This window comes from Cinclus cinclus, chromosome 4, assembly GCF_963662255.1.
Source record: "Cinclus cinclus chromosome 4, bCinCin1.1, whole genome shotgun sequence".
Lineage (NCBI taxonomy): Eukaryota > Metazoa > Chordata > Aves > Passeriformes > Cinclidae > Cinclus > Cinclus cinclus.
Window position 1 is genome coordinate 29307838 of NC_085049.1, and position 25441 is coordinate 29333278.

The 25441-nt window shown below is 39.1% G+C and overlaps 1 protein-coding gene across 2 annotated transcripts in view; it reads left to right on the forward strand.

Moving 5' to 3' along the window:
• The window catches only part of CACNA1C (calcium voltage-gated channel subunit alpha1 C), a 445763-nt gene that overhangs the window by 58988 nt on the left and 361334 nt on the right, over window positions 1–25441 (forward strand). For both annotated transcript variants that reach the window (XM_062491895.1, XM_062491894.1), the window contains exons 2-3: window positions 10924–11247; window positions 15546–15649. In XM_062491895.1, coding sequence (XP_062347879.1) covers window positions 10924–11247; window positions 15546–15649 — 428 coding nt within the window. The remainder of the gene's footprint in view (window positions 1–10923; window positions 11248–15545; window positions 15650–25441) is intronic.

Consider the following 25441-nt stretch of genomic DNA (forward strand, 5'->3'; position numbering starts at 1 on the left):
TTGTTTCAAACCTTTCCTCTTCAGCTGGTTTTGGTGATGTTTTGTTGGTATAATTCCAAGCAGCAGGGGAAGAAAAACATCCCATATTTTAAAAATAGATAAATGTGATTTTTAGAACACTAAGATTAATAGCTGAAATAAAATCACTTTTGACACTGAAGCATCTTATAAATACCTTTTCCTTTGAAACTGCCTGCATTTCAAGAAGGGAGTGCATCTTTAATTTATTAGGATAACGCATGCATAATCTGAAATTAGGTTAATGCATCTTAAAATAAATTTTTGCCTTTCTGGAAAGCAACAAATATTTTCTAAGTGCCTGTTTTGCATGTATGTGCTAATGTCTCTCTTTCATTGAGGATCATGTAGTAGGTACCTCTGAAAATTAGGGAGATTTTGTATTGAGATTTATTTTTGTGTGTATATATATCCTCTTAAATTGTATGGCCACTACCTGAATGAATCTTTGATTTGCTGGTGTTCTCAAAACCCTGCTCAGACTCAGAGACAACACTAATGCTGCAAAGTGTGGGGCTGGACAGCCAAAGAGGTTGATAAAATTTGACCACTTTGGAGGAGGGGGCTAAAAAGGAGGAGGATGTGGAGCAGATGGCCTTCAGAGGTCCCTTTTAATCAGAGTTTTTGTATCATAATGCAGATTAATGACTTCCTGGTGTGGGTATGGGAGGGTTGTATAGGAAGTTCAGATTTACACTCTTCCTCTCTCCACTTGCTGAGCTCCTCCCCACAAACTCTGCTGCTCGCTGGGTTGGTGCGGCTGAATGCTGATTCCATTGTATAATATATATTTAATTATATCTTATAATACACATTTATATAATATATATGGTATTGGTATGGTATTGACTTTTTGCAAATGCTAAGGTAAATACCATATGTACGGTGTTGAAATAGTTTTTAAGATATTGTTTTCGTTAGGAGTAACACAGGCTGATAAAGTGTCTTTGTAGCAGGTGAATTACCTGCTTAGTTAAATAATACCCAGTCAAAACACCTACTACTGGTATACCAGTTACCAGCACCAACCATCTATAAAAACTAAAAACCACAACCCAAATTAAGACTAATAAAAAAAATAAAACCACAGCAAAAAACCATGCACACTCTAAAAAGGTGGACTCAAAAAGTGGCTATATAAAAACAGTTCCTAAAATATGGAAAATAACTTGTAGAAAAGTTTGAAAATGTATGATAAGTCTATGAATATGCAGTGGGCTGATGAATTTAAAGGGCGTCTCCAAAACAGCGGGTGTGCTCTTGGTTTAATGCCAAGCATTAAAGCCTTTACTTTAAGCCTTTATTTTATTATTTGTCTTCTATTGTCTTTTATTAAACTTTTAAAAATCTACCAGAAAAATGAACCTCGTTTTTCACACCATGAAAAGCAAGAGGAAGAAAAAGCCCTCAGCCTGTCAGAATTTACACTGCCTATTGATTGTCAGGGCTTATCTCTTGCTGGATACGGATGCAAAATTTGATTTCTTGTTTGTGTGTGTCTATCTTTACTGAAGTGTCTGTTGACTAACTCAGATACAGACCTACATAGAGATCCCTTTGTGCTTTTTAGCCATCATCTGTTGTAAATGGGAACAGACTTCTATTTCTGGACTGAGAATACTATGAGTTGTGGAAGAACTGTGATTGATTTTTCTAGGATGAGGACTATTGAAATTGCAGGCTTTGAATTATTTAGATATCATATGCTTGTACATATTTCCCAAGTTGTGTCACATGCTTAGGGCCAAAAGCAGCTCCAGAACTGGGCTAAAAGCAGCTGCAGAATTGCTCTCTACCTTGTGCACAAGCACATGTGCATGCATGTGCTCCCCACAAATAAATGGGAGTCATTTAATCTTATTTAATCCACTGAAATTTGTTGTGCAATTTAACTTACATTTTAGATTACTCCTGTACCATAAGAGCGGTTGGCACTTTGAGCAGCTGCTTTCACTTGCATTTCAGAAATCTGTCCTAAGGATGGAAGAAAGGATCCTCTGCACTGATTTTGGAGGGGGTTTAGACAAGATCCCTTCTTTAAAATGGTTTGGGTAGGGTGAGGCAAATCAAATTAACAGGTTTTTGTATAGGTTTCTATCCCACTCTGCGTTTTAGGACGTGTAATCCTGAGATCATCTAATACAGTGAGGATTATTTTTGAAGTCTAAGAGCTAAATTTCTGTGAAAAACTTATATTTAGATTACTCACTAAGCAAAGAGTAATCATTTGCCAATAAGAAAATGACAAGCAGTTGACAGGTTTGTCAGAAGAATCCAATTTATTGAGTTACAGGTAATCTCCAGAGAGATTTTACTGAAGTCTAGGGAATCTTACCAAAGATGTGCTTGAACCCAGGATCTATAATGGTGGTAATGTTAATTTAGACAAATGGTGGAAAAAAAATTGTGCTTGAACAAGAAAGCTCTCTCTTGGTGTCTCTGTTTGAGGATCTGTGCCTGGAGTTTGCCAGGGAAGCCTGGTGTTCCTCCAAGCAGCTCACCATGATGTGTGTGCATGTTACTGCAAAGGTTTTGTGCCCTAAAAATTGTTGCCCTACTTTAAAATGATGCATCAAAGTATTATTCCGTGAGACATGTGTCTACAGATGCCCCAAGGCAAGGAACTTTGGGGTTTTATTTACTTGCCCTTTGGTGTTAGCATTGCCCTTGTGTTCTGCTGGAGATTGTGTTATCCCAGGAGAACTGTGGGTTTCTGTAAAAAATACCCTCTCTAGTTGTTCCTTCAAACATGGGGACGATTGGGTTCTCTCAGGCAAACACAAATACCCTTATCAGCAAAAAGATGTTTGTCACCAGTCCTCTGTTGCTGCTTTTGGGTTTTATGAAATGTTTCACTGAGCTGCAGTTGAAGGGAAGTGTTCCCTGGTTTGATTTCTGGTGCCACCAGAAACTCATCTCAAGAAACAAAAAAGGATTCTTTGTGAGTTTCTTTGGGCTTTCTTGTAGCTTGAAAGTTGCAAAAGAAAAAAAAAATGGAATTGTTTAAAAGGAAATTGCCTTCTTAAAACTGCTTCACCCTAATAAGTTTATCTTCTGATAGAATTTGTGATTCAGCTGATTTGACCTCTCATCAATTGTCAAATTTTTAGCATCAGACACTTGCCTCAGGTTCTATTTTTCAGTAGGGTTCATGCTTTTTCTCCCTTCTTCCTCCTCTCTAAAAAACCCCCAAACCTTACCTCTCAGTCTGTTTCTTTTTAATCCATAGTTGCAGAAGAGAAACCTCCTAAGCTAGATGGATTTTGGTGTCTGCTGAAAATTTTCAAACTTTTAGCTTTCTAGATTCTCCTGGGCAAGGTTTGGGATACCTCTTTGATGAAGGAGGCAGAACAGAGAGTTGCTTTAAATTCCAAATTTATCAGTAAGCAGGAACATAGCTTGTTTTCACTTGAAGTAAAAGATGGTGTCTTTTTAAATAAAAGCCCACAGTGCAAAACAAACAGTCCCCCTTCCTTTCTCCCCAAATAAGAGAAATCCTGGAAATTTGTATCACGCTGTCTGGATCTCTTGTAAATCCAAGATTTGTGCATATAGAAGAAGGATTTTATTTACAACATACTCTGAAATATGGGATTTTTGCATGGAGAGAGATCTGCTTATTTGGTGATTTTAAGGAAGAGCTGTCCCATGCTTTATTTCACTAGGGAATATATTGTCTAGGGAATTATTATTGCTTGCAGTCTTGTGTCTTATTCATGAGCCAGAAATCCATTGTGTTGCCTGTTCTACCAATGTGGAACCTTTCTCAGAAAACTCAAAAACGAAATAGTGTTGGCAAAGTTACAGTAATTTGCTACACAGTGTCAGTAGTTAATTTTCAAGCGTAAATATTTAACTTGGAGGCATTTGGTACTGGAAGTGAGAGCAGCTTGTGCACTTGTGCTCCTCATTGAAATGGGCTTTTTTTTTCATATTGCTAGGATCTCATTGCATCTTCTGTGAATGGCATTCAAAAAAAAAAAACCTTGCTTTTGAGGAGGGAAATAAAGGAAAACCAAGATATCATGTCAAGTGAAGCACAGTTCTTGAAAACGGTATTATTGTTTAGATTTTTAAAAAAATGTTTTGTCTCAACTGTGGTAAGCAAACTGTCTTAAATCATGTATTTTCAATGTACATGTATGTTCTGAAACCCCCAAACAAGTCACAGGAGAAATTCTTAACTCTCTTATCTGGGCTAGAAACTACTGGCTCTTAGCCTGATGTGATATTTAAAGGTGCCTGTGTCTATTATGAATTTTTTTTTTTTAATAGAAAGAGCCTAGTTCAAGTTGCAATCTAGCTTTCATTATAATTCCTACCTTTACTTGCAGAATGCCTTCAGAAAAACCTTCTATTTGAGGGGAAAAAAACCGTAGCATCACTTTAGCTGTTAGATATCAGAATTAATGTCTTGTCAACTTTTAAAAAATTCTAGTAAGTAAAAATATCCAAATCTTCCTTCAAATAAAAAATTTTAGGTGTGTGCAGCCTTACATTCACTGCAGGAAATTTCCAGGCATGGAAGCTGAGACGTTATTAAAGATTTTTGGGAAAAAAAACCTGCTCTCACATACAAATAAGTTGGTTTCTTTCATGTCAAGGCTTTAAATTTGGCATGTGGCTAGTTGTTTTCTTGAGATACTGAAAGTCTATTAGGCTTCTAAAATTTACAAAGTGAGGTTTTAAAACCAAAGCAGGAGTTCCAGGTCAATGGTCCTGAGCATCCTCATCTCCCCCCACCATGGAGTGATGAACACACTCATGGAAATAGGAGTGGAAATTTCCACTCATGGAAATAGGAGAAAATGTTCATAAAGCTTTATGAAGTGCTGGGGTAGCTGTAGCCTCTAAAGGATGGGGTGAGGCAGGCTTTACTCAGAGGGGTCCCTTTTGATGGACTAACTGATGGAATGAATACATTAGCTTTCTGTGCACAGGCTTTTTTTTCATGTCAAACTTGGTCTAAATGAACAAAAGGAGCTACTGCTTGCTAGAAATCTCTCCTTGAGTGTGTGATTGCAGATAGAGATTTTTTTTTTCTGGCCTGGTCTAACAGACTTGAGAGTGTAGAAGGCACACCCTGAGTTTTTCTTATTGCAAAACCCATTGCATATTGTCTGTGAGTTTGGTGGTAGATATGGCTTTTCTGTTCTTTGAAGTATATACATATGTGTCTAAAAATATATATTAACCCCAGATATATTGTATATATACACACATGCATCAAGACTGTTATGCCATCCTCCTCCTCCCATCCCCAGGAACAGCAGGCTGACTCCAGCCATTCCAATTCCTGTGCCTTTGCCTCGTGGCTCATGGTTTCCAGGCCTGGGGTTGGTTTCCTTGCTCATTTTGGGCAGCCTGACCTGAGCCAGGCTGTCTGGAGTGGGGAACCCAAACCTGCACACTGCATTTCAGCTGAAGCTGAAGTCCCCCTCAGTGCCAATGCCCAGGTGAGGGGAAGTATTGCCCCTTAGTGCTGCATGGCTTTTATCCCTATCTATGCACTACATGGTTATGACTGCATTTTCATGGGAAGAAGGCAGTATTACAATATCAACTTCTGTTCTGGTGGGGATCCAATATAAACCCCCAAGGCTTTTCTGAAAATAATTTGGGCAGATGATTCATTTTGCTTAAATACTTTGCATTTGTCCCTGCTGAACTCCATCCTATTTTAAAGACTTTTTCTTCAATTCATGAAGTTAATTTTAAATTCAGACCCTGTCCTTCAGTGTATTTGCTTTACTTCCCAGCTTCACAGTTACCTGGTTGTTTAATAACACTATTCACCATTTAATCATCCAGATCATTAATTGAGCAGAATCAAAACATAGAACAGAATCAGATCCAGGGCAGGCACATGGGTACCTCCCTGTGATACATCCTCCAGTTTAGATGTGCAGCAATAATTTCCCTCAGGCATCCACTGCTTTCATACTCATGATTTCCAATTTTTTCCCTTGTATGTCCCTAGATTTCTTAGGGTGCTATCATACAAGACCCCATAAAACTATTAATGGAATCAGGAGACATGGACCCTACTGCTTTCATCTTGCCTGTGAATTCTGTTGCTCAGTTCTGGAAGAAATTTATTTTCTTGGATGCAATGTATTCGTGACAGATCCATGTCTCTTGTTCTTTTTCTACTTGTCCTACAAGCACTTGATGATGCTTGTTTATTTTACTTTGTCCAGCTTTTTTTTTCTTTTTTGAAACCAAAGTTAATCCAGATGTAAATTTGCCCTCTTTCTAATTTTTTTTTTTTTTTTAAACTGGGGACTCCACTTGGCATTTCTGAGTCCTCTGAGATCTCTCCCATCTTCCATGAGTTCAAGTCATCAGTCAACAGCTTTGCAGTTACTTCAGAAAGTGCTTGAAGTGTTCTAGGACATTCTAGGATACAGCACCAAAGTAGCTGCAAGCACAGACACTATCCAATTACTTGGTTCTCTTTTACAGTTGGAGATGATACCCGTTTTGGTTTGGGGTTTGTGTTAGTCATCAGCTCTTGATGGATTTATTTTTAATTTTTATTTTTTTAGTAAAAATTGATGCAAAAATGTCATGTAGTATTTAATCCTTCTTATCCATGGATTATGTGAATCATATATCAAATGCTCGCCTTTTTCCATTGGTTAATGGATCGATGTTTTCCACATTCTTCTTCACTAACAGATGATCTCATACACTAACTTATTTTTTTTTTGTATTGTTCTTTGTACTTCTGATTTCGACACCTCTCTCTTCAGTATTTTATAATGTTTTTCCCATGTGCTTGAACTGGTCTCACACGTGATCTTAGCAGTGTGACCAGTTTCTTACTTCCTGTTTGCTCTCATTCTGAGAGCAGTTAAGACACTGAGTTAACCAATCTCATCTTTTACGATACCCAGCTCTCCTCTGCTTTGGGGGAAAACAGCAGTTTCAAGGTATGCAATTTCAGGATTCTGCTGTTTTTGAAGTGGTGGGGGGGAAAATTATGACACTCTACATCAGGATTGGTGTATTTTTCATTTAAATAATTAATCTAAGCACAAATTTCTCTAAAATACATGTATGGCTAACTAGATGAAGTCAAAACCCCTCAGAAGCTGTGATTCCATTGTGTCATTAACTTGCCCATGCTGCCTTGTATCAAATGGTCACTGCATAGTTGGGGGTTTTTTTAATGATGCTTTTTGAGATAGTTAATAGGTGGCATGACAGGTGGTATTAGGATTCAAATACCACTTAAAATTGTCATCACTGTGTTTTTAATAATATTTTTGGTAATGACAGTTATGGTGATATAGCTGTAAGTTTTCAGCATCAGGTACATTGTGCAACATGGTTCATTTCTTGTTGCAAAGCAGCCTTACCTGTTACTTTTGTGACTTAACTCTGATTTTTGAGACCTGTGTTTCTGTTGTTTCTGCATCTGTTTTAGTTCTGCAAGTCTGCATTTTTTTTCAGAACTGAAAGCCTTTTCCAAAGAGTTTGTAGTCAAACTTGTTCACATATATGGACTTTTCTGTTTAATTATATTCAGATGCTTAAATTCATGATCATAGCACAGAAAAGCTTGACAGAGCAGAATTTTGTGCACCAGCTGGACACAGTCAACAATACAAATTCTTGCTGAAGGGTGGTGGGGATTAGCAGGGTGATGATGCTGTGGATCACAGTGCTTAGTGAGTTATTGCATTTGGGTGGGGGCTCAATCTCCATTTCCTAGTCCTGGTCAACATCCAGCTTAATAATGGCGCATTTGGTAGTGTGAAACTTTATTTGTAGCGAGGAAATTGAGTGGAGTATTTCACTGCTGCACTGCAAAAAAGGAAAAAAGAAACCAATTCCAGTAACTGCAGCTCTCAAGTGGCAGCAAAATTTTGCAGTGGGGAAGAAATGAGTGCTGTACATGAAATTTCAGCATGGTACCTCACTAGTTCAATAGGAGCTGTGTTCTCCTTACTTCCCAGGGATTAACCCGAAGCATTTAGATTATAGGGTGGAATTTCATTCTCTCTGAAACTTTGGCTATGTTGTCTTTGAAAATATTTTGCTCAGTTCATGAATGTAGGTGTGGGAGCTTCACTCTTTTATTCAAGCTATTTCTATAAAGTACCTCCAGTCACTGCCATTAGTCATTTACTACAGATCCTGTCTGCAGCCTCTGAGCTTCATAAAACACAGATCCTTATCAGTAATCAATATTGGTAATATTTGTTAATATAAATCTGTCATTACTGACTCATTGTTTGAAATTAATTCGAGACAAAGCACTTTGTTATGGGTCTGCTGATCACATTAGAAGGAAAACCAATAAAACCACTGAAAGTTGGATCCTTAACTTTGCCGGCACATCAAAGTCAAAATACATGGACTTGGATCCTCATGTAGAACCTAACTAATAAGAAATAATAATGATGAAGCTTGACGCATTCCCAAATTGCAGAAAAGTCTTCATTAAGAACCAGCAGCTGTTTCTTTACAGGAGCACATGGTCAAGTCAGCATGATAAGAACACTGTGGAGAGGGATCAGCAAGTTTGTTTTTACTGGAAAACACACATCTTCTCCACTCTAATAGGTCAGTATTAAAGAAGAGCTGGAGTTGGAGAATAATTAGTGATTTTTTTCCATTTATTTTGCCTTTCCAGCATGCCTCAGACTAGGGAGGTCAAATAGATGCTAAGATAAAGATTGCATCTTGAACAAGTCTGAAAATAAATATGTATCTCATGAGTAGGGCTGTGTACAATTTGCTTAGCCTTGGAAAACTAAGTTTGTCTGCCACTTGATTGCCTGCTTCATCGAGGAAATCTGCTTAGCCTGTAGGATTCTGAAAGCTCTTTTTTAATTTTCAAAATGTGAGGGATGTGAATTAACCATTTCTCATTTCTTGTTTCTTTCAGCTTTCCCTTTCACATATCAGAGTCACATTACTTATCAGCTTCCTTTGGCTGGTTTGCAACCAGGCGGTTTTTCAGTGAGAAGGGACAAGCTCTGGATTTCCCTGCTCTGTATTGAGACTATAACAGCCTGGGATTCTTGTGGCAATGCCTGATAAAAAAAAAAAAAAAAAAAAATCAATCTGACTCAATCATGTCTTTCCTTGTGATTCAGTGCGATGAATTTACAAGTCTTGAATGCTTTCTAGGTAGAGGCATATATCCTGTTGCACTCTGTGTGTCAATGTAATTGTACTTATTCCACCTGCTTTACTTCATTTGTAGTGCAGTGCAGTCAGTGCTGTGATCCCTTGGCACTGCATATCCAGCTATGAAATATGCATCTTGTGTAATTATTTCCATTCAAGAAGAGCTTGCCAAGTCCCTGGTTTTAAGATAATGATATTGTAAATGAAACAGTGTTACAAGTGGTCTTCCCTTTGCTTTGTCTAACAGTCTACAGGAGCCCATCTGTCCTATTTAGTAGCACCATATTTCTACACTAACCTAAAGTGGAAGATGGCCAACAGGAGGCTTTGAGCTTGCTTTGAAACAGGTGGTCTAACTCCTTTCCTGGGTTTCCACACTCTGCCCCTGTGCATGCACTTTTTCTGAAGAGCACACATAAATGGAAGCACTGGTCTCAGCAGTGGGCTTGAAGCTGAACTGTGGAGGAATGAGATCTGTAGACCCCTCAGGCCTGCTTTTACCTGTACCTCAAATTATGGGCTACAGGCAAACTCCACAACAATTAAGTAGTCCCTTAAATATGAGACAGGACATAGCTAAACAAGGCATCCTTCTTAATCGAAGTTTGCTGTTGTGACTTTGTGTAGGTTCTATATTGCACCTTTTTAAACAGGGCTTACATTTTCTTCTATAAAGTGCCTGGGCTAAAATTCAGTTAAACTTTCATAAGCTCTTGTAGAATTCAGGTGAAGCATTGTCCAAAGGGTAAAGCAATCTGCTTTGAAATGTCAAAATTGGCTCCCCTTAAAGTGGTCGGGGTTTTAATATGGGTCACTGGAAAAGCCTCATTGAAGAGGCACAGGTGACTTAGTTGTCTTTACTGTAATGCAGGAACAACTGCAGTAGCTTGAAGGAGTGACTTTATTTTTTGTACTGCTAAGACCTTCTCAATATCAGCCACATGTCACCTGATGTGTATATTCCATTATTATGATTGGGCAAATGCATATACCTCCTGACTTTTGGCTAAAGAAGCGGCAAAACTTGGGACTGCTGGGTTTTAGCATTATTATTATTTTATCCTTTAAAAATAGATTTATCCATTGATTCAGTAGTTCATCTGTCAGTTTATCAGGATATGGAATTAGTTCCAATTTCTAAACAAACTGCTTGGCCTAAACTCTCTGCACAAGAACATACAGAGCACAAAAGCCATGAGCTGCGCCTTTGTGTGCTGGTTTCTGCTTCACTGTCCCTTCTGCTCAGGCTGTACTTAGATGTACGTGTAAGTACTGTTTGTAGGGAGAATTAAGCTTTTTCATAAAGTTTCACTTTCCCTTGAGATAATCTCAAAGAAGCATGAAGGTTTTTATGATAGGCCTTGACAATTTCATTTGGGTCCTTTGCCATGTACCAGCTAGCATAGTGCTGCATGTCTGAGTGAGAAGGTGATGAGGACTGGACCTAGCTTTTGAGGTCTCAGAGTCCAACTTGCAAAATACGTCGGTGAAAAAGATAGGATATTTTATTTCTTCTGAATCTCTGGAGACTGCATCGATTGGAGGCACTTCTAACTGCTCAGCATCCATCAGTCTTGTTGGGAATCTCTTGCAAGGACTGCATTGTAGTATTACTTTACAATGAAGAATTTGAATTACCTACACTACCCTACACTGAAGGCCTCTAAAAACCACTAGCAATCTCTTCCACAGCTGAGAAAAATGTCTTTGCAAATTTCTCTGCTTTGTTTTCATTTTTTATATTTTTTTTCCCTCTGGCAGGTTCCAACTATGGGAGTCCCCGTCCAGCTCATGCCAACATGAATGCCAATGCAGCTGCAGGGCTTGCCCCAGAGCACATCCCCACTCCGGGGGCAGCTCTGTCCTGGCAGGCTGCCATCGATGCTGCCAGGCAAGCCAAGCTGATGGGCAGTGCTGGCAACGCCACCATCTCCACGGCCAGCTCCACGCAGAGGAAACGGCAGCAGTATGGCAAGCAGAAGAAGCAGGGTACCACCACAGCCACACGCCCTCCCCGGGCGCTGCTGTGCCTCACGCTGAAGAATCCCATCCGGAGAGCGTGCATCAGCATCGTCGAATGGAAATATCCTTTGGCACAGCCACACAGGCGCTGGGGCACATCCTGTTCCTGGGTGGGGGGAAATCAGTGCATTTGCTTGAAAGATGTAGCCTGACACGGGCACACTACTTGTAATAGGGTGGTGTTTTGCAGTGCTTAATTAGTGGCTTGTCTGGAGTTTCTTCTGTCTTCACTTGGAGCCAGGATTAAAAAACACAAGAAGGAAATGGATTTTCTTGTGTTTGGGCTGGGTTGTTTATTAAATCTTATCTAAAGTACAGAAAGTTCAGCAACACTTCTAGCCACCAGATAGAAAAGAGCAAAATGGACATGAATTTAGCTAGTGACAAGGTCTTTTAAAGCTGAACAGTCCAATAGAGAATTAACACCTATATTATTTATAGCATTGACCCAATAACCAAACTCCTGTTACCCGCAGTGCAGCATTAACCATTCAACCAGAAACTACTATTTAAAACCATGAAGAGGGAAGATGAACACGAAAGGAGACACTACCCAAAATCCTCCATCTTGTCCCATACCTATTGCTATGTTATAAAAACCTCAAATTAAAAAACCTTCACAATGTGAAATCACATGCTTCTATTTAACTGCACACTTTTATTTGAAGTGATTCCAACTCCATCACTCAAATTTGGAAGCCTTCTCCAAGGTGTCAGGTCAAAAGCAGTGTTCTCCAGGGGATCAGTGCCAGAAAGCACAGACAGCTCAAAAAAACCCCCACATTTCTGAGATCCAACAGAAAGAAACCATTGGGAACTTAAAGTACACTGATAATTTTTGGTGTCTTAAGTGAGGTGGTTTATGCTGAAGGGGGATGCATCAAGAAAGAGGATTAGAACTGCAACCTTAACTATACCCTGGTGTGAGAAACCACTCTGGAAGCTTGAATGATAAAGCTTGGTGGTTGAACCTGCTCTTTGTGAAAGTTATGGTCCAGGCTGAAATGCATGGCAGGTATTCAAGGTATCTGAGGTCAGAACTGAACTGATTCAATGGGATTGACAGCAGCTGCTGGCTTTCCCATTTTTTTTAATTGTATTTTTTTTATTTTTTTAGAGACATCACCAATCCAAAGCTCTGGTACTTTGAATCATACACTTTTTTTGTTAAACATGTGACATCACACTTTCTAGTGTGGAGAAAAGAATGGGGCAAAAGAACAAGGTAAAAAACAAAAAAAAACAAAAAAAACAAACAACTCCTAAGGTTTTTGCAGTCAGACCCTGAGTCTGGGTTGAGAACTGTTAATTATATTGTAATTCCAGTTAAATATACAATAAATAACACTCGGTAATGTGCGGTAAGGGCTAATGGTTATCTCAAAGAAGAGGAAAAAGAAATTACAGTTAAAGTAACATGTTCAAATGCAGTGCAGAGCCAGATCTGACAGTCTGAACAAGAGACAGATGGTGTCACAGATGATAGATGATAACCACTGACACAGAACTGCAGAGTGAAGAGGTTGGTGCCACTTCCCTGGAAAGTCAGGGAGAGTCTGATCATTGCTTTATTGTGTGCAAAGAGCAAAGCCTTTTCAGTCATCCAGGTCTGATCAGTGCAAACTGGAATTTGAGTCTTTGGTGGAAGACTCAAACTGAAACGAACTAGGCCTCCTTTGCATCCTCAAAGAGAAATCAGGATTAACCCTGAACAGTAATCATAAGCTAATGGGGTTCTTCTGGAAATACAAAAGAAAAAGAATGTTTTTAGGGATAGATAAGCATGCCAAGGAAAGCCACTACAGATTGTGGCACTAATTAATATGATAGAAAAATGAATTAAGGCATTTAAGACAATGTGATAATATTATTCCTTTGGGTGTCTGGTGGAATGTTGGGGGAAAACAGGAAATCAGTATATTAAGCATTGCTCACATGGACATACTTTTCAGATGAAGAACTTGTTAAAAATGCTTCTGTCAATCCTTCAATGTCCTTAAACTGCCTGCCTGCCTGCTCCTTTCTTCTTCAGATGCTAATTTTTAATCCCCTGATTAAGTTTGCTGCTTGTTATTGCTTCTGACAAAAGTCTGGTACTTTAAGCATAAGATGATGGGTGATGACTAAGAGGATAAAACTGAATATTGGTTTGCTTAGCAGCACCCCAGTCACCACATCTCTTCAGGGAAAGCAGAGTGACATTTGATACATAAAGGAGCTCACCAATGAATGATGTCAATGATGTGTTGACCAAACAGTGCAACTAAAGCAATACAAAGATGCTGAAGCTTGCAGTCTGGGGCTTTGTTTGGTTTTTAGGTGAGTTGATGGAAATGTTTTTTTCTATCAGAACCTGTCATCTAGACATCTAGAGCTTGTAAACATGAAATGCTGCAATGACAACAAGCAATATTAAAGAATTGTGACAAGATTTAGTTTAATTCTATATTCTGATTTTTCCCACTTGCTAAGAACTACTGTGAAAGGCTTAGCCTAATTTGTTGCACCACTAAAGTTTAAGCATAATAGGTATTGAACAAATATCAAATAGTACTTCTGTGGTGTTTCTTACCCAAATGTCACAGTGTTAAGAGCCTGAATGAGCAATTGCATGCAAGAAAAAATGAAATGAAGTAATCACCTTATTTTGCAAAGATTTAGCTGTGTATTTAATTTTCTGCCTTTTATGCAGTGTATTGGTAGATTTTATAGAATTCAATGTTTATGGTGCAAAAAGATACTACAAATAAAAGAAAATATATGTAAACAGTGGTAAATTGATGGATAATAATTCTGCAAAAACAAACAAAAAGAAATCTGGGGGGCGGGGAAGTTATTAAGAAAAAGAAAGCCTATGGAAATTCAGGTCTTTGAGCTGTAACCATTATACAAACAGCCTGGGATTATTACATACCTGAGAAGTCTTACTGATTTCTCATACAGTCTTCCTGTCCTGATCTGCTCTTCTGCCTCTGTGGTACCATTTATCTCCTATTATTCAGGGGCTTAGGCACAGTAATCTGGTGAGTCTGGGACCCTCTGACGTCTTCATATGTGAAATGTAGAATGTATGTGAGTATAAACAGTGGTCAGGTGCCTGGAATTTGTGTATATCTTGCAGATCAGCTTAACATGGAAAGAGCTCCTTTCTGCTTAAACCTGATGAGAACAGCAGTCTGCTGACCAAAATCATACATGCTGTGCTGACATTTGGCAGTCCCATGGTAGATAAAAGTCATGCTCAAATGCACTCTGTGGCACAGGTTATGTTTGGCATTCTCCCTGTTCTATCCTGCCCCTCGTTCACTTCCAGAGTACTGGTGAGTTATCCCAGAAGTAGCCTCCAGGATATTCTTGCAGACTAGTAAATGTAGACAGACCATAAATCTGTTCTCTAGTCTGAGTTTGGAGATGGTTCATGGCAACTGAGATTAGGGAGAGCATTGAAGTAGATAAAGTGCAGTGCCAGGACATTGGTCAGTAGAAAAATGCCCTTTGGTTCCAGTGGGCATTCAGGGGGGCATTGAGCCTGTGCAGGTTTTCTTTGTTGAACATTCCAAACGTTTGGTTTCTCTCTTCCTCAGCGAAGCTGATGCAAGGTTGAAATTCTTTTGAACTGTTTCCCTGTCAGAAGGGACTCTCAGCTTCCTGTGCTGGAATGTTTGTGTTCCCTCTGATGCCAAATGAAATGCAATTAAGAGAACAATAAATACTCCCCCAAATAATTTTTAAGCAAAATAAATATACATGGCAGTGTGCAATGTAAACACATTTTGGACAAAGGCTTTTTTTTTTGCCTTAACACAATTTATCCTTTTTAAAATGCCTTCTAACCATGTATGCATGTATTAGTCGAGCCCTCACATTTAACTCCAAGATATGAGAGAGAAACTGAGAAAGAGAAGCAAAAATAAAGCAGCAGCTGCAACAAAAGAGGAAAAACCCCAAAGTGTTTGTTAAAATTATCTGAGAATTTATAAATGCCAGTGAAAACAACCACGAGAAAATAATCCTAAAAACAACAGGGGCAGCTGTTATAGTACCGGTTTCTTTTATAAAACTAGTGCAGACACAATGGAAGGAAAATTGGGAAAATGCAATCTAAATAAGTAAAGGAAGAAAAAACTAGTAAGAAATCTGTGTTTACTCTGGCACGCGACTGGCCTACGCTGCTTTTGACATATTAGGAAAATTTTTGGCTGGGAGCTCTTAAAAGTGCTTAAAAAGGCATATGTTTCTTTTCAAAATATAAGGGGCTTGGAATGCTTTCTTTAAACAGAATTCTTATAAATCCTTTTTTCTTATTTATTTCTTTTTGTGTGCTCATTTTGGAACAATTTCCTTGACTCCATTCCTCAGACCATTTGAAATAATTATTTTACTGACTATTTTTGCCAATTGTGTGGCCTTAGCTATCTATATCCCCTTTCCAGAAGATGATTCCAATGCCACCAATTCCAATCTGGTAAGTCCTTGATGGTGATTAGTCTTGCTATTTTCAAAGTCCTTTTGAAAAGTGATTCAGGAGACTTGTGAAGGTAGGGAATGTGAATATATCCACCAAAGATTAGAACATCACAAAAGTTGGTTTTGATTGCTGTGTCTTGTCAAGTCATTTTGCTACCTGTTTCAGTGGAAGTGGTTTTGGAGAAGGATATTCCAGAAAGTTGCACAGATGCTGTGTGTGATGTCTAGATGAACAAATTCCAGCATTCTGCAAAAGTGCTTGGTAAATTTTAGCCTGCAGGTATTTGTGGGAGGTATATTTTAGTCAGGGATTACCCTGGTGGTTTTTGTTTTACTGTGTGCTATTGTGAAGTTGGTACTGTCCTCCTCTCAAGTGACTGATAACTAATTAATGTTTTCATTTCAGACACGTGCATGGATTTGGCTGAACAATATTTGTGGGGTTGGGTTTGTTCGGTTTGGTGTTTCTCTTTATTTATTTTTTTTTTAATAATTCCCTCTTGTTGGGGGAATGCAACTTTTCTTCTGTTACCACTGATGTCAGTGTTGGTACTTTGGGATTGAGCTGTATAAAAAGGAAGCGTGTTTACTTTTGGCTTCGCATGAAATCATAGCAAAGAATTCTGTTCAGTAAGGGCAAAACACAAACCAGCTCTGGAATGCAGTTCACTGAATTAGCAGAAAATATTTTTTCCCCTGTCAAATATGTGAATAAATCTCCTACTTGTCAGGTTGAATCAGGATGAAAACTTACTCCCAGAGTTTAGGAGCAGGGATGCTATTTCCTGAATAAAATTTATTGAGACTTAAGAAATTTTAGAACAACAGTGGAGGAAAACAAAAGCCATACTTCTAAAGTAGCAACAGCTGGGATGGCAGACAGACATTGTAGTTAAAAAGATTCAAGATGTTCTTGGGAACCAGTCGTCTAACGAAATCTCTCTTGAAGTTTTAGGAAATGTATTGCAAACTTCTGAAATGGCTGAAACAATACTTCTATGCTTAAATAAAAAACTTGTAATGTAGTGCATGTTGCACTGTAACTCCTTAAAAAAGTACCAAGAGAGAAGCAGGAGGCGGTAAGTGATTGTGAGCTACTCTACACATAAAGTACACATGAGCTGGTCTTGTGTCGCTTTGGCTGTTCTTTGTTTGTGTGACTTAGCATTTAACAATTATGAGTTGTGGTGTGTATATTTTAAAAACTTCGGTAGGGTACATCTCAAAAATTGCTGTGTTTTAGTAATAAAAAATAGATTCAGTTTTTTTCCTGGTGAGGGAAACAGGTATGTTCATTGCATTTTCTGGCTTGCAGGGTTCAGAGAGGAAAATGAAACATATTTGAAGGTGAGAGGACTCACAGCTTGTTTTGAGTTTAAATGGGTTGTGGGTATTTGCCTCAATTCAGTGAGGAGACTGCTGGTGAAAACCAGGCTGGAAGTATGTTTGTAAATGAACAAGGTGCATTGAAACTGTTCTGCTATCAAGAAATATGTGCGCCTTGTGATTTGAATTTGCATTCTGCATCTGTTTTCCAAGATGTCTTTTGCATCATTTAGAATGTCTATAACAACACTTGTGTTATTTGTTGGTAAAGTTTTACATAACCTAGCAAGCAGGAGTTGTCATCTCAGGAAAGTTTGGAAATGTTGAAGCCTTGAGGATGAGGAGGAATTGTTAATTTACCTAGATAGCTGTTTCACAGAAGTAGGGAAGAAGAAAGTTAAATGAGTAATCTGCTTGACTCCACTTTGTGTCCTAATAGAAAAAATAATTAAAACTGGAAAATGGGATGCTTAGTGTGGACTCTTGAAGTCAAGACTCTTTTACATTGTAGATCAAACTCTGGAGCTCTGACTGCTCGGTAGGCTGTGATCTCTTGTTAGTAGTCTGTGTTTGCTGTTGTTGTGTGCATTTTGTTGCTGTTTTCTCACATAGGGCACACACAATGCTCTGTACTTTCCCCATGTACCTGAACAAAACCAGCGACCTCTTCCGTGTCTCCATTTGCCTTTAGCTGCAAGACCTATTTGATACGATTCCTCAGTGATGAACACTGAAACTAGTTACAGAAGAGTCCAGTAAATGATTCCTTCCCTTTCACATTACTTAGGAATTGGGAATAACTGTTGTGTATTACAAATTTAGGTTTATCACTACATAGATATTCTACCTATTTCTCTGCAATCTATCTTCCTATAATAATAATTCCTTTAAATCTTCAGGCTTTTATATCAAGTCTAAGATACTTTGGACTGTGAAGCCCTTTCGGTTTTGAAATCAGCATCTATCCTAAACCCCAAATTTCCGATTTTTATGCTCACTGCAGTGTCTTTGTCACTGGCTTTGAGAAATATGCTGCAACAGTATAATGTACTCATAAAAATGCTTAATATTGGCTTCACCAGTTTTTATGTGTTACTTTTCCGGTGTTACTGCGGAAGTAACTGGAAAATTATTGAACTTACACAAATGGAGGGCAGTTGTATTAGGTACATTTTTTTTTTTGCATTAATGAACTTGCTGAGACTTAATTTAAATTTACAAATAAAGTAAGCTCACGTATAACCCTGTGCAAAGAACAGTTGTGTGTTAATGCAATCAGGAAAATTGGAGCTGCTTTGAGGGGAATTAACGTCAGCCTGCATCAGAGGCTGTGGCTGATACAGAGGCTTTCTGCTTGTTATCCCTGCAATTATGCATTAGGACAGAGATAACATACATTTAGGAATAAAACTGTAGACTGCCTAAGATAGGAAGCTGAGAGGAAAATGCTTCTGTCACTTTACTGGCAACTGCAAATGGCACAAGCCTGGTCAGTGTCACAGCATGGTGATAACATAATGAGGTTAAGACCAAGGTTTACAACACGTTCCAGGGAAGGTAACTCTGTTGGTTGTTTATGCTTTGGATAAAAAAGCAGGGAAACCTTCCTTCTGTTGTTTTGATGGTTCTGCTTTCCCTTCCTTGTCGTTTTTATAGGAAGGAAATCCTCTTCTGCACTAGTTAAATATAAAGAAAGGTCTCTTGTGTTTCATATATGCCTTGTAATGAGATGTCACCTTTGGACTAATATGTTAAATCTCACATAGGACCTTGTGAAAAGAGAGATGAGATTTCTGCTTGCTTGTCAGTTTTTGTGCCAGCCAGTGTTCGTGTTTGCCTATGGATAGGGTGCTTGCCTTTCAGGAAATGTGGCTGCTTTATTACTTGATCACTGTGGGAGTATCCTGTAGAACAGAGGATCCCTATACTAAAAAAAGAGAAAGTTGTTTTAATTTTTTTTTTCCTGGCATTATTTTTAGGAGACTGACACAATAGGCATTGGTATGACTATCTACTACATTTCTAAATATTGGCATAACAAACTTCAGCAATTTTTGTATCAGAGAATTCTTGAGTCACCACATAGAACAGGTTCAATTTTTCTTGTGTGAAATCACGAAGTGTTAGAGGGCAAAGTGGGGGTGAGGGGGTTGGGAAAAGAAAGGATGGCTCTTCTGTGTGAGGAAGAACACTGCACAAAAGCTTTTGGTTCTGTTGTATCACTGCTCTCACCCTCCTGTGTGCCAGTTCCCAGCTTGCGAGTGAGTAGAGGAATGAGAGATGCCAACATCAGGATGAGGAACAGAGTGCACACTGAGCTAATAAGCTCTGATAGGTTTGTTACCTTGGGTCTGATGCCAGAACTGCTGCAGCTGCGGGAGCTCACACAGAGTGTTTGAGGAATGAGGACTGAGTGACAGAAGCTGGAAGAACAATGCTGAGGTGGCTGGAAAGGGACTGGAGTCAGGATGGGAAGAAGGGAAATTGTGCCAAAAAATCCTGGAGGGTTTCTTCCAGAAAGATTATGCATCACTGTGTGATTCTGAGGAAGTTGAATATAATGGGATTTAGGCTCAAGGTTTCCCAGAGTTCTCAGAAACCCTGCTTCTGACTCAGCATCCCTAGCAGCAGAGAAGCACAGGGTGGAAGAATAAGCATTAGGTTTGAGAGGGAGGCATTTAGCCTGTGTACTGGTTCTGGTATTGGCAAGCTGTGTGGCCTTGGATCAATTGCCATCTCAATTTTTCCATCACATCATTACAAGAAATGCTGTAGAAAAGACTGTAAGGAAAGAAGAAAATCCCTAGCAATCAATCCCAAGAAAGAATCGCTAACTAAAAGAGAAATGTAAAAGGGAGGTTTTCTGGTGTTTTTTTAAACATAGTCAAGTCATTTCCTAGGCTTTGTGAAGATGAAACTGGTAAAGCAGAGGCTGACATATGTATTACTAGCAGGAACAAAACTGTTGGGTTCATAGTCCTAACCAAATCCCAGCTTCTCTTTGTACCAGTGGCCCCAGAGTCCTCATCCAGTCTGTGCTTGTTGTTGTTTGCCATCTCTTTATGGCATCTGAGATCTCTCATGGCCACGTCCCCCCCTTTATTTTTGCTTTTTAAATTCATAATCCTTGCCAGATAATTCTCCTTGCTCCAGTACACATTCTAAGAGACCTGTCCCTTTTCCATTTTCCTCCTAACTGCAGTACCATAGCAGTTTCATGTTTCCTGCCTGCTTTGACCTCATTGTCCTGCTTACTCAGCTTTCTGACCTCTTCTCTTGTTAATTTTACTCTTGAATTCCCTTTCTTTTCCTAAACCTGGACTCTGCAACCAAATAATTAATCCCAGTGCACATTCTATCTCCTTGTTTTTTGGCTTCATTCTCAAGACCTTGGTCTCCTAGTCTGAGCCTTTTGCTTTTGAAACCAGTGGTCTTCCTAGTGATGTCTGAACATTGTCAGTAGATGTGGATACGGATGTGCACTTGCAGCAGGATTGTAAATTGTGTAAAATGCAAAGAATGATACGCTGTTACACTAACTAATCCAACTCCATGAAAAGAGTAACTTGAAATTTGTAGGTTGTAAATTTCTGTGTAAGTGATTTTGAGATTTTAGCTGTATGTTTTGGTTCTGATTGATAGCAAGTTTATAGAGTTAGTCCAAACATTAAACCATTTTTCCCATTTTTGTAGACAGCTCTGATTACTGTTTTCCCCTTCTTTGTGTAGGCTTTCTAAATCTTAACAAGTGTGTTAGTTGTGCTTTTTTTTTCAGGTGGCAATTATTCTTGTTTATCAAACCTCAGGTTCAGTGTAGTATTTTTGTGTGTTTCCTTCGGATTTTTTAACCAGTTTTTTTTACCTGTTTAGGAAAGCTAGGAAAAAAATATGAAAGCAGGCCAAAAAAGAGTATTTAAGTAGTGATATTTTCACTGTAGTCTAATTCCTGCCACCCCAAAAGTAACAGTCTTTTAAAAGCAGCGGAAACTTTCTTAATGTCAGGTAATGTTTGTATTGTCCTTTTTGATACAAGTATCCTTATCCTTCTATAAGTCTTTGGGAATGTTTGACTGCTGTTCATGAGCTCTGCAGAATCTTTTAATGACATTAGGAAGGAAATAAGCACCTAGAAAATCTAGAAATTCAATCGAGCTTATTACACAACACCTTTAGGTTCCTTTATGTATGGTTTGTATTACACCACGTTCTTGGGTTTTAAGTCAGGCAAGCTTCCCGTTGACTTCACTGGAGTTTCTGTCACCAAAACCCATCCACTAATTCAGTGCATGCCATTGACAAACAATTGTTGGAACATTGGGCTTTGCTGACGTGTACAAAATCATTGACTCAAAGGCGATGTTCCATGTACTTGCTCAAGCTAGAAAAAAGCCTAAGAACTTTTCACAGCTCCATTAGAAGTAAAATAATGGATATGCTACTTGCCAAGAGACAGAATTGCCAGAAGGGAAGAATGTTTTGTGTGTTTGTCAGAGTTTTGACTGGATATTCCTCTTGAGGACAATTCCTATTTTCTCCTATCCTTTCTGACTTCTAAATAACGAGGAGTAAAACATGAGTATGTCATAGCAGCTCTTCAGTCCTCCTGGCTGAATGACAGACAGCCTCAAAGCAAGATGAGAACATTCTTGGATTTCACCATCATAAAATGCTGGACAATATATAATATATAATTTCCTTTCCTGCTTGTATATTTCCCATGAAGAACCTGTAGTTAGAAAAGATATTTCTTGATCAAGAATATGATGTTGAGAGACCACTGGTTAGGGAAGGACTTCCAACAAGTAGCAGGAAACGTTCATTAATGTCTTTGCAGTGCGTGCTGCATTTCTGGCTGATGCTGGAGGTTGGCTCAGCAGATAATCTCCTCAGAAAGTTCTCTTTCCCCTAAGTCTAAGCAAGGAGTTGGACCATTTCCTGACTTTTTGCTACAACCTTAACAGCTTGTGATGATTTCTGGGACACCAAGGAATGTGTATTTTGCGCAGTGGAGACACTTTAATGGTGTATAGCTGTAAAATTGGATAGATGTGGGGTGTAAATTGATGTCTTGGTGCTTGTAGTGAGCTTATCCATACAGAGCTTGAAGGCTGAGCAGCCAGAAGAGCACCTCTGAGAGCTGTTGCTTTCCTGGGTAACACTGGTACACTACCTTCCTGCTGGTACACTTCTTTTCCAGCCTCTCTAACAGGGGTGTCAGCACCTTTAGGCCTGTGTGCTAAATTTGGCAATGGCACGTGTGAGATGCCCAGCTCCCACAGCAGAGGCTTTCCAGAATGGGAATGGGATGTGTGTGCTGGCAAGTGTGCAGCTGTTTTTCAGGCTGTCCTGATAAACTTGCACTGATGGAGAATATGGGGTTTTGGAATTCATCATCTTCTTCTGGTTTGCCATTGTCTGTTGCTTGTAAAATTTATATTTAGGTGGCTTATATTAGGAACTGAAGCAAATGTCTTTTGCATATGGTTATCTTCATCTGGTATGTTGAAATGTTTTTCTACATAGCAATAAATGTGCTTAATCTTTTACTATGACTCTTTCATCTGAAGCATGGTGAATGCTTTTTATGTGGACATTTAAAAATGTTTCAGTTCTGTTACATGCCCTCAAACATAAAACCTCACACAAAAGCGGAACTTGCATGCAATTTTATTATTATCCATTGAAAACCACTTGACGTGCTGTTATCCTTGTGTGGCCTTATTGTCTGAGTCACTTTTAGACAAAAATCCCTGTTTAGATGAGATTATGCTGGCAAACATGTGGTCACAGAAGAGTTTTTGAAGATCTAGTTGCATAATTGTTTCACAATCTAAACTTGTATTTAAAAACAAACGAACAGAAAGCTTCTCCTCATTATGGTCATCAAAATAATGCCTGAATCTGCACAAAAGGCACATCAACGCCCTTCAGGAGCAGTTGGCTGAGATGAAAAATGTGAATTGAAATAACATCAAAGGGAACGTGCAGCTTCTATAGCAGTGGCTTAAATCATAACAATGAGAAAGGAAGTTCTCAAACACATAGAGGATTGGTGCCACTGTGGTTGCAGGTATTGGGGCATTTAATTGTTAAGGATGGTTTTGCTGTAGAACAAGGAAATCTGCTGCTCCTGCTCTTTAAAATCACTGCTGTCCTTGCAACAAAAGGAAGGAAATAGAGGAATTCCAGCTTTCCGCTTCTGATAAAAGCCTCAGGTGCCTCCTGAGTCCAGGAACTTAACTGGGCGTTTGCTTGTGCAAATACTGAATAATCATGTGCAGGCTATACGATGATACTGTAGTTTCATCTGGGGTTTTCTGTAAAATCTAGTGCAGTGTGTCCAAGCAGGGAGAGCAGTAGGTAAAAGCTGGCATCATCTACATGGAGATGTCTGGGCTGGATGTGCAGCTGTGGTTTACAACTTATGTTGCATTGATATGGACCAGCAAAAATCTGATAAATCTCGTTTCACCCAAACAACTTGTATGCTAATTTTTATAAGTCATTAACCATGATATGTTCTTCTCTTATTCAACCAGAACCAAGTGTTAGCTGTGAATCAAGTGTCTTGCTTTTTTATAGATATTATTTAATGTTTTCATTGTATCCTACTTCTCATTTGACAATTCCAGTTTTTATCCATCTCAGGGTGCTTTCTTCCTGACATAAATTCCTGTTTATAGCAGTTCATATTCCAGCATTGCCCTTTACTTGCTCAAATTAAGTGTTTACAATATTTGACATGCTTTATATTGTATTCTAGTTTCAGCCATGTTTAAAAAAAATATTTGGTATAAATTTCAATGTCCAGATCAACTTGATCTCCAATTTCATTGTCGCTAGGATAAAAGTAGCACTGCTGCTGCTTTCTTTTTCTTTTGACACACCAGGCTGTTGCATGCAAGCGTTTGACAAATCATAGGGAAAAAAGGAAGAAGCAGCTGAAGCAAAGTTGAGCATTTTAGCCTTTCAGAGGCCACAAATATGATAATGTTTGAGTATTTTGGTGTTTTTTTTCTGTACTGAAATCTTACAGAGCAAAAGAGGAGGAAGAAATACATGCGGGAAGGCATTTGTAACTTTCAGAATGTCTAATTCTGCCAAGTTTTGAGCTTGCACTTAGGAGTCCTTGTTCAGAAGATATGGCAATATGAGGGACACAGCAGTACAAAGAGCAGGAGCTAATTTGGGGAAAATGCAGTGTGGTATTTGAGAGAAAAAACTGCTGATACAACCCTGGAAATACTTCTGGTAAATAGCTCTTGAAATAAATTCAGTCCTGGCCGAGAGTTCCCTTTGGAAATGTTTACCTTTGCTTTCATATTTCAATATGTATTGAAAAAGGAGACTGAGACAGATCACAGCTTATGTGCAGGCTGCTGCTCATGGGTTTCCCTCAGTTTATCTTGGTTATTCAAGTTATTTTCCATGGTACACAGCTAGCACTGTTGGGCTCTGATGTGAATTTAAAGAGTGTGTTTAAAACAGTTTTCTGTGGTTCATTCCCTCCTTCCATCACCGAGACCTGAACGAGACACACTTGCCCGTTTGTGTCCACTGTTGCTCTTTAATAATATACAGAGAAAAGTTTCACTGGATACAAACAATTCTTCAATGAACAGTAATTTCCCAAGTAGGATTTTCATATCACTGGTTCTTCAGTATGTCTTGGGCTTTATTTTTTTAAATGCCTTTATTAAACCAATACATTAAAGCAGTACTTACGAAGAATATGGTTCTACCTTTGCTGGGCTCCATTTCTGAGCTCTTCCCGTGGGTGAGGGTTATGGATGTTTCTGGGCGATGCTCGTAGCAAGTCACACCACAACTCTCAGTGAGAGGCTGTGTAGTTGTCAGAGCTAGGTCTTTTCGCTGTCATTCCCAGTCTTTTCTAAAAGCACCCAGTGGTACTGACAGAGAAGTTCAGGGGACAGGCACCAGGCTGGAGCTGCTTCCTTGCCTTGCATGCAGACACAGCAGCCTTTCCCTCCTGTCTCACTGGGGTGGGCAGCAGGTCCTCTCAGCAGCCTGTGGAGGAGAGAAGGCTGTTCTGCCTTCTGCCCTTTGCACTGCTCTCCCTTGGCCACTGTTTGAGCTTTGGCCAGGAGAATGTTCAAACCCGCCTCTAATCGATGCATCTGAGCACTGTTAGTTCAGTGACAGCCACGCTGCTCTGGGTGCCTCTGGCTATAGGAACTGATGTGTCTTTACTGTTCCAGCCCAGAAGGCAAACTGGGCTCTGCAGGGCCTTTGACCTTTTGAAAGCATGAAAATCCATAGGGAGCTGAAAATTATTACTTTTTCATTGAGCTGCTTGAAATAAAGTGGCCTATGACCTCTCAAAAGTATGTCTGACCCTGTGGGACTAGGGAGAAACCAAATGAACTAGACCATACAGAACCCTGAGGTGAGCACAAATTCCAAGTTTTAGGCAAATTCCATAGATCCACTGTATTTTAAAGTG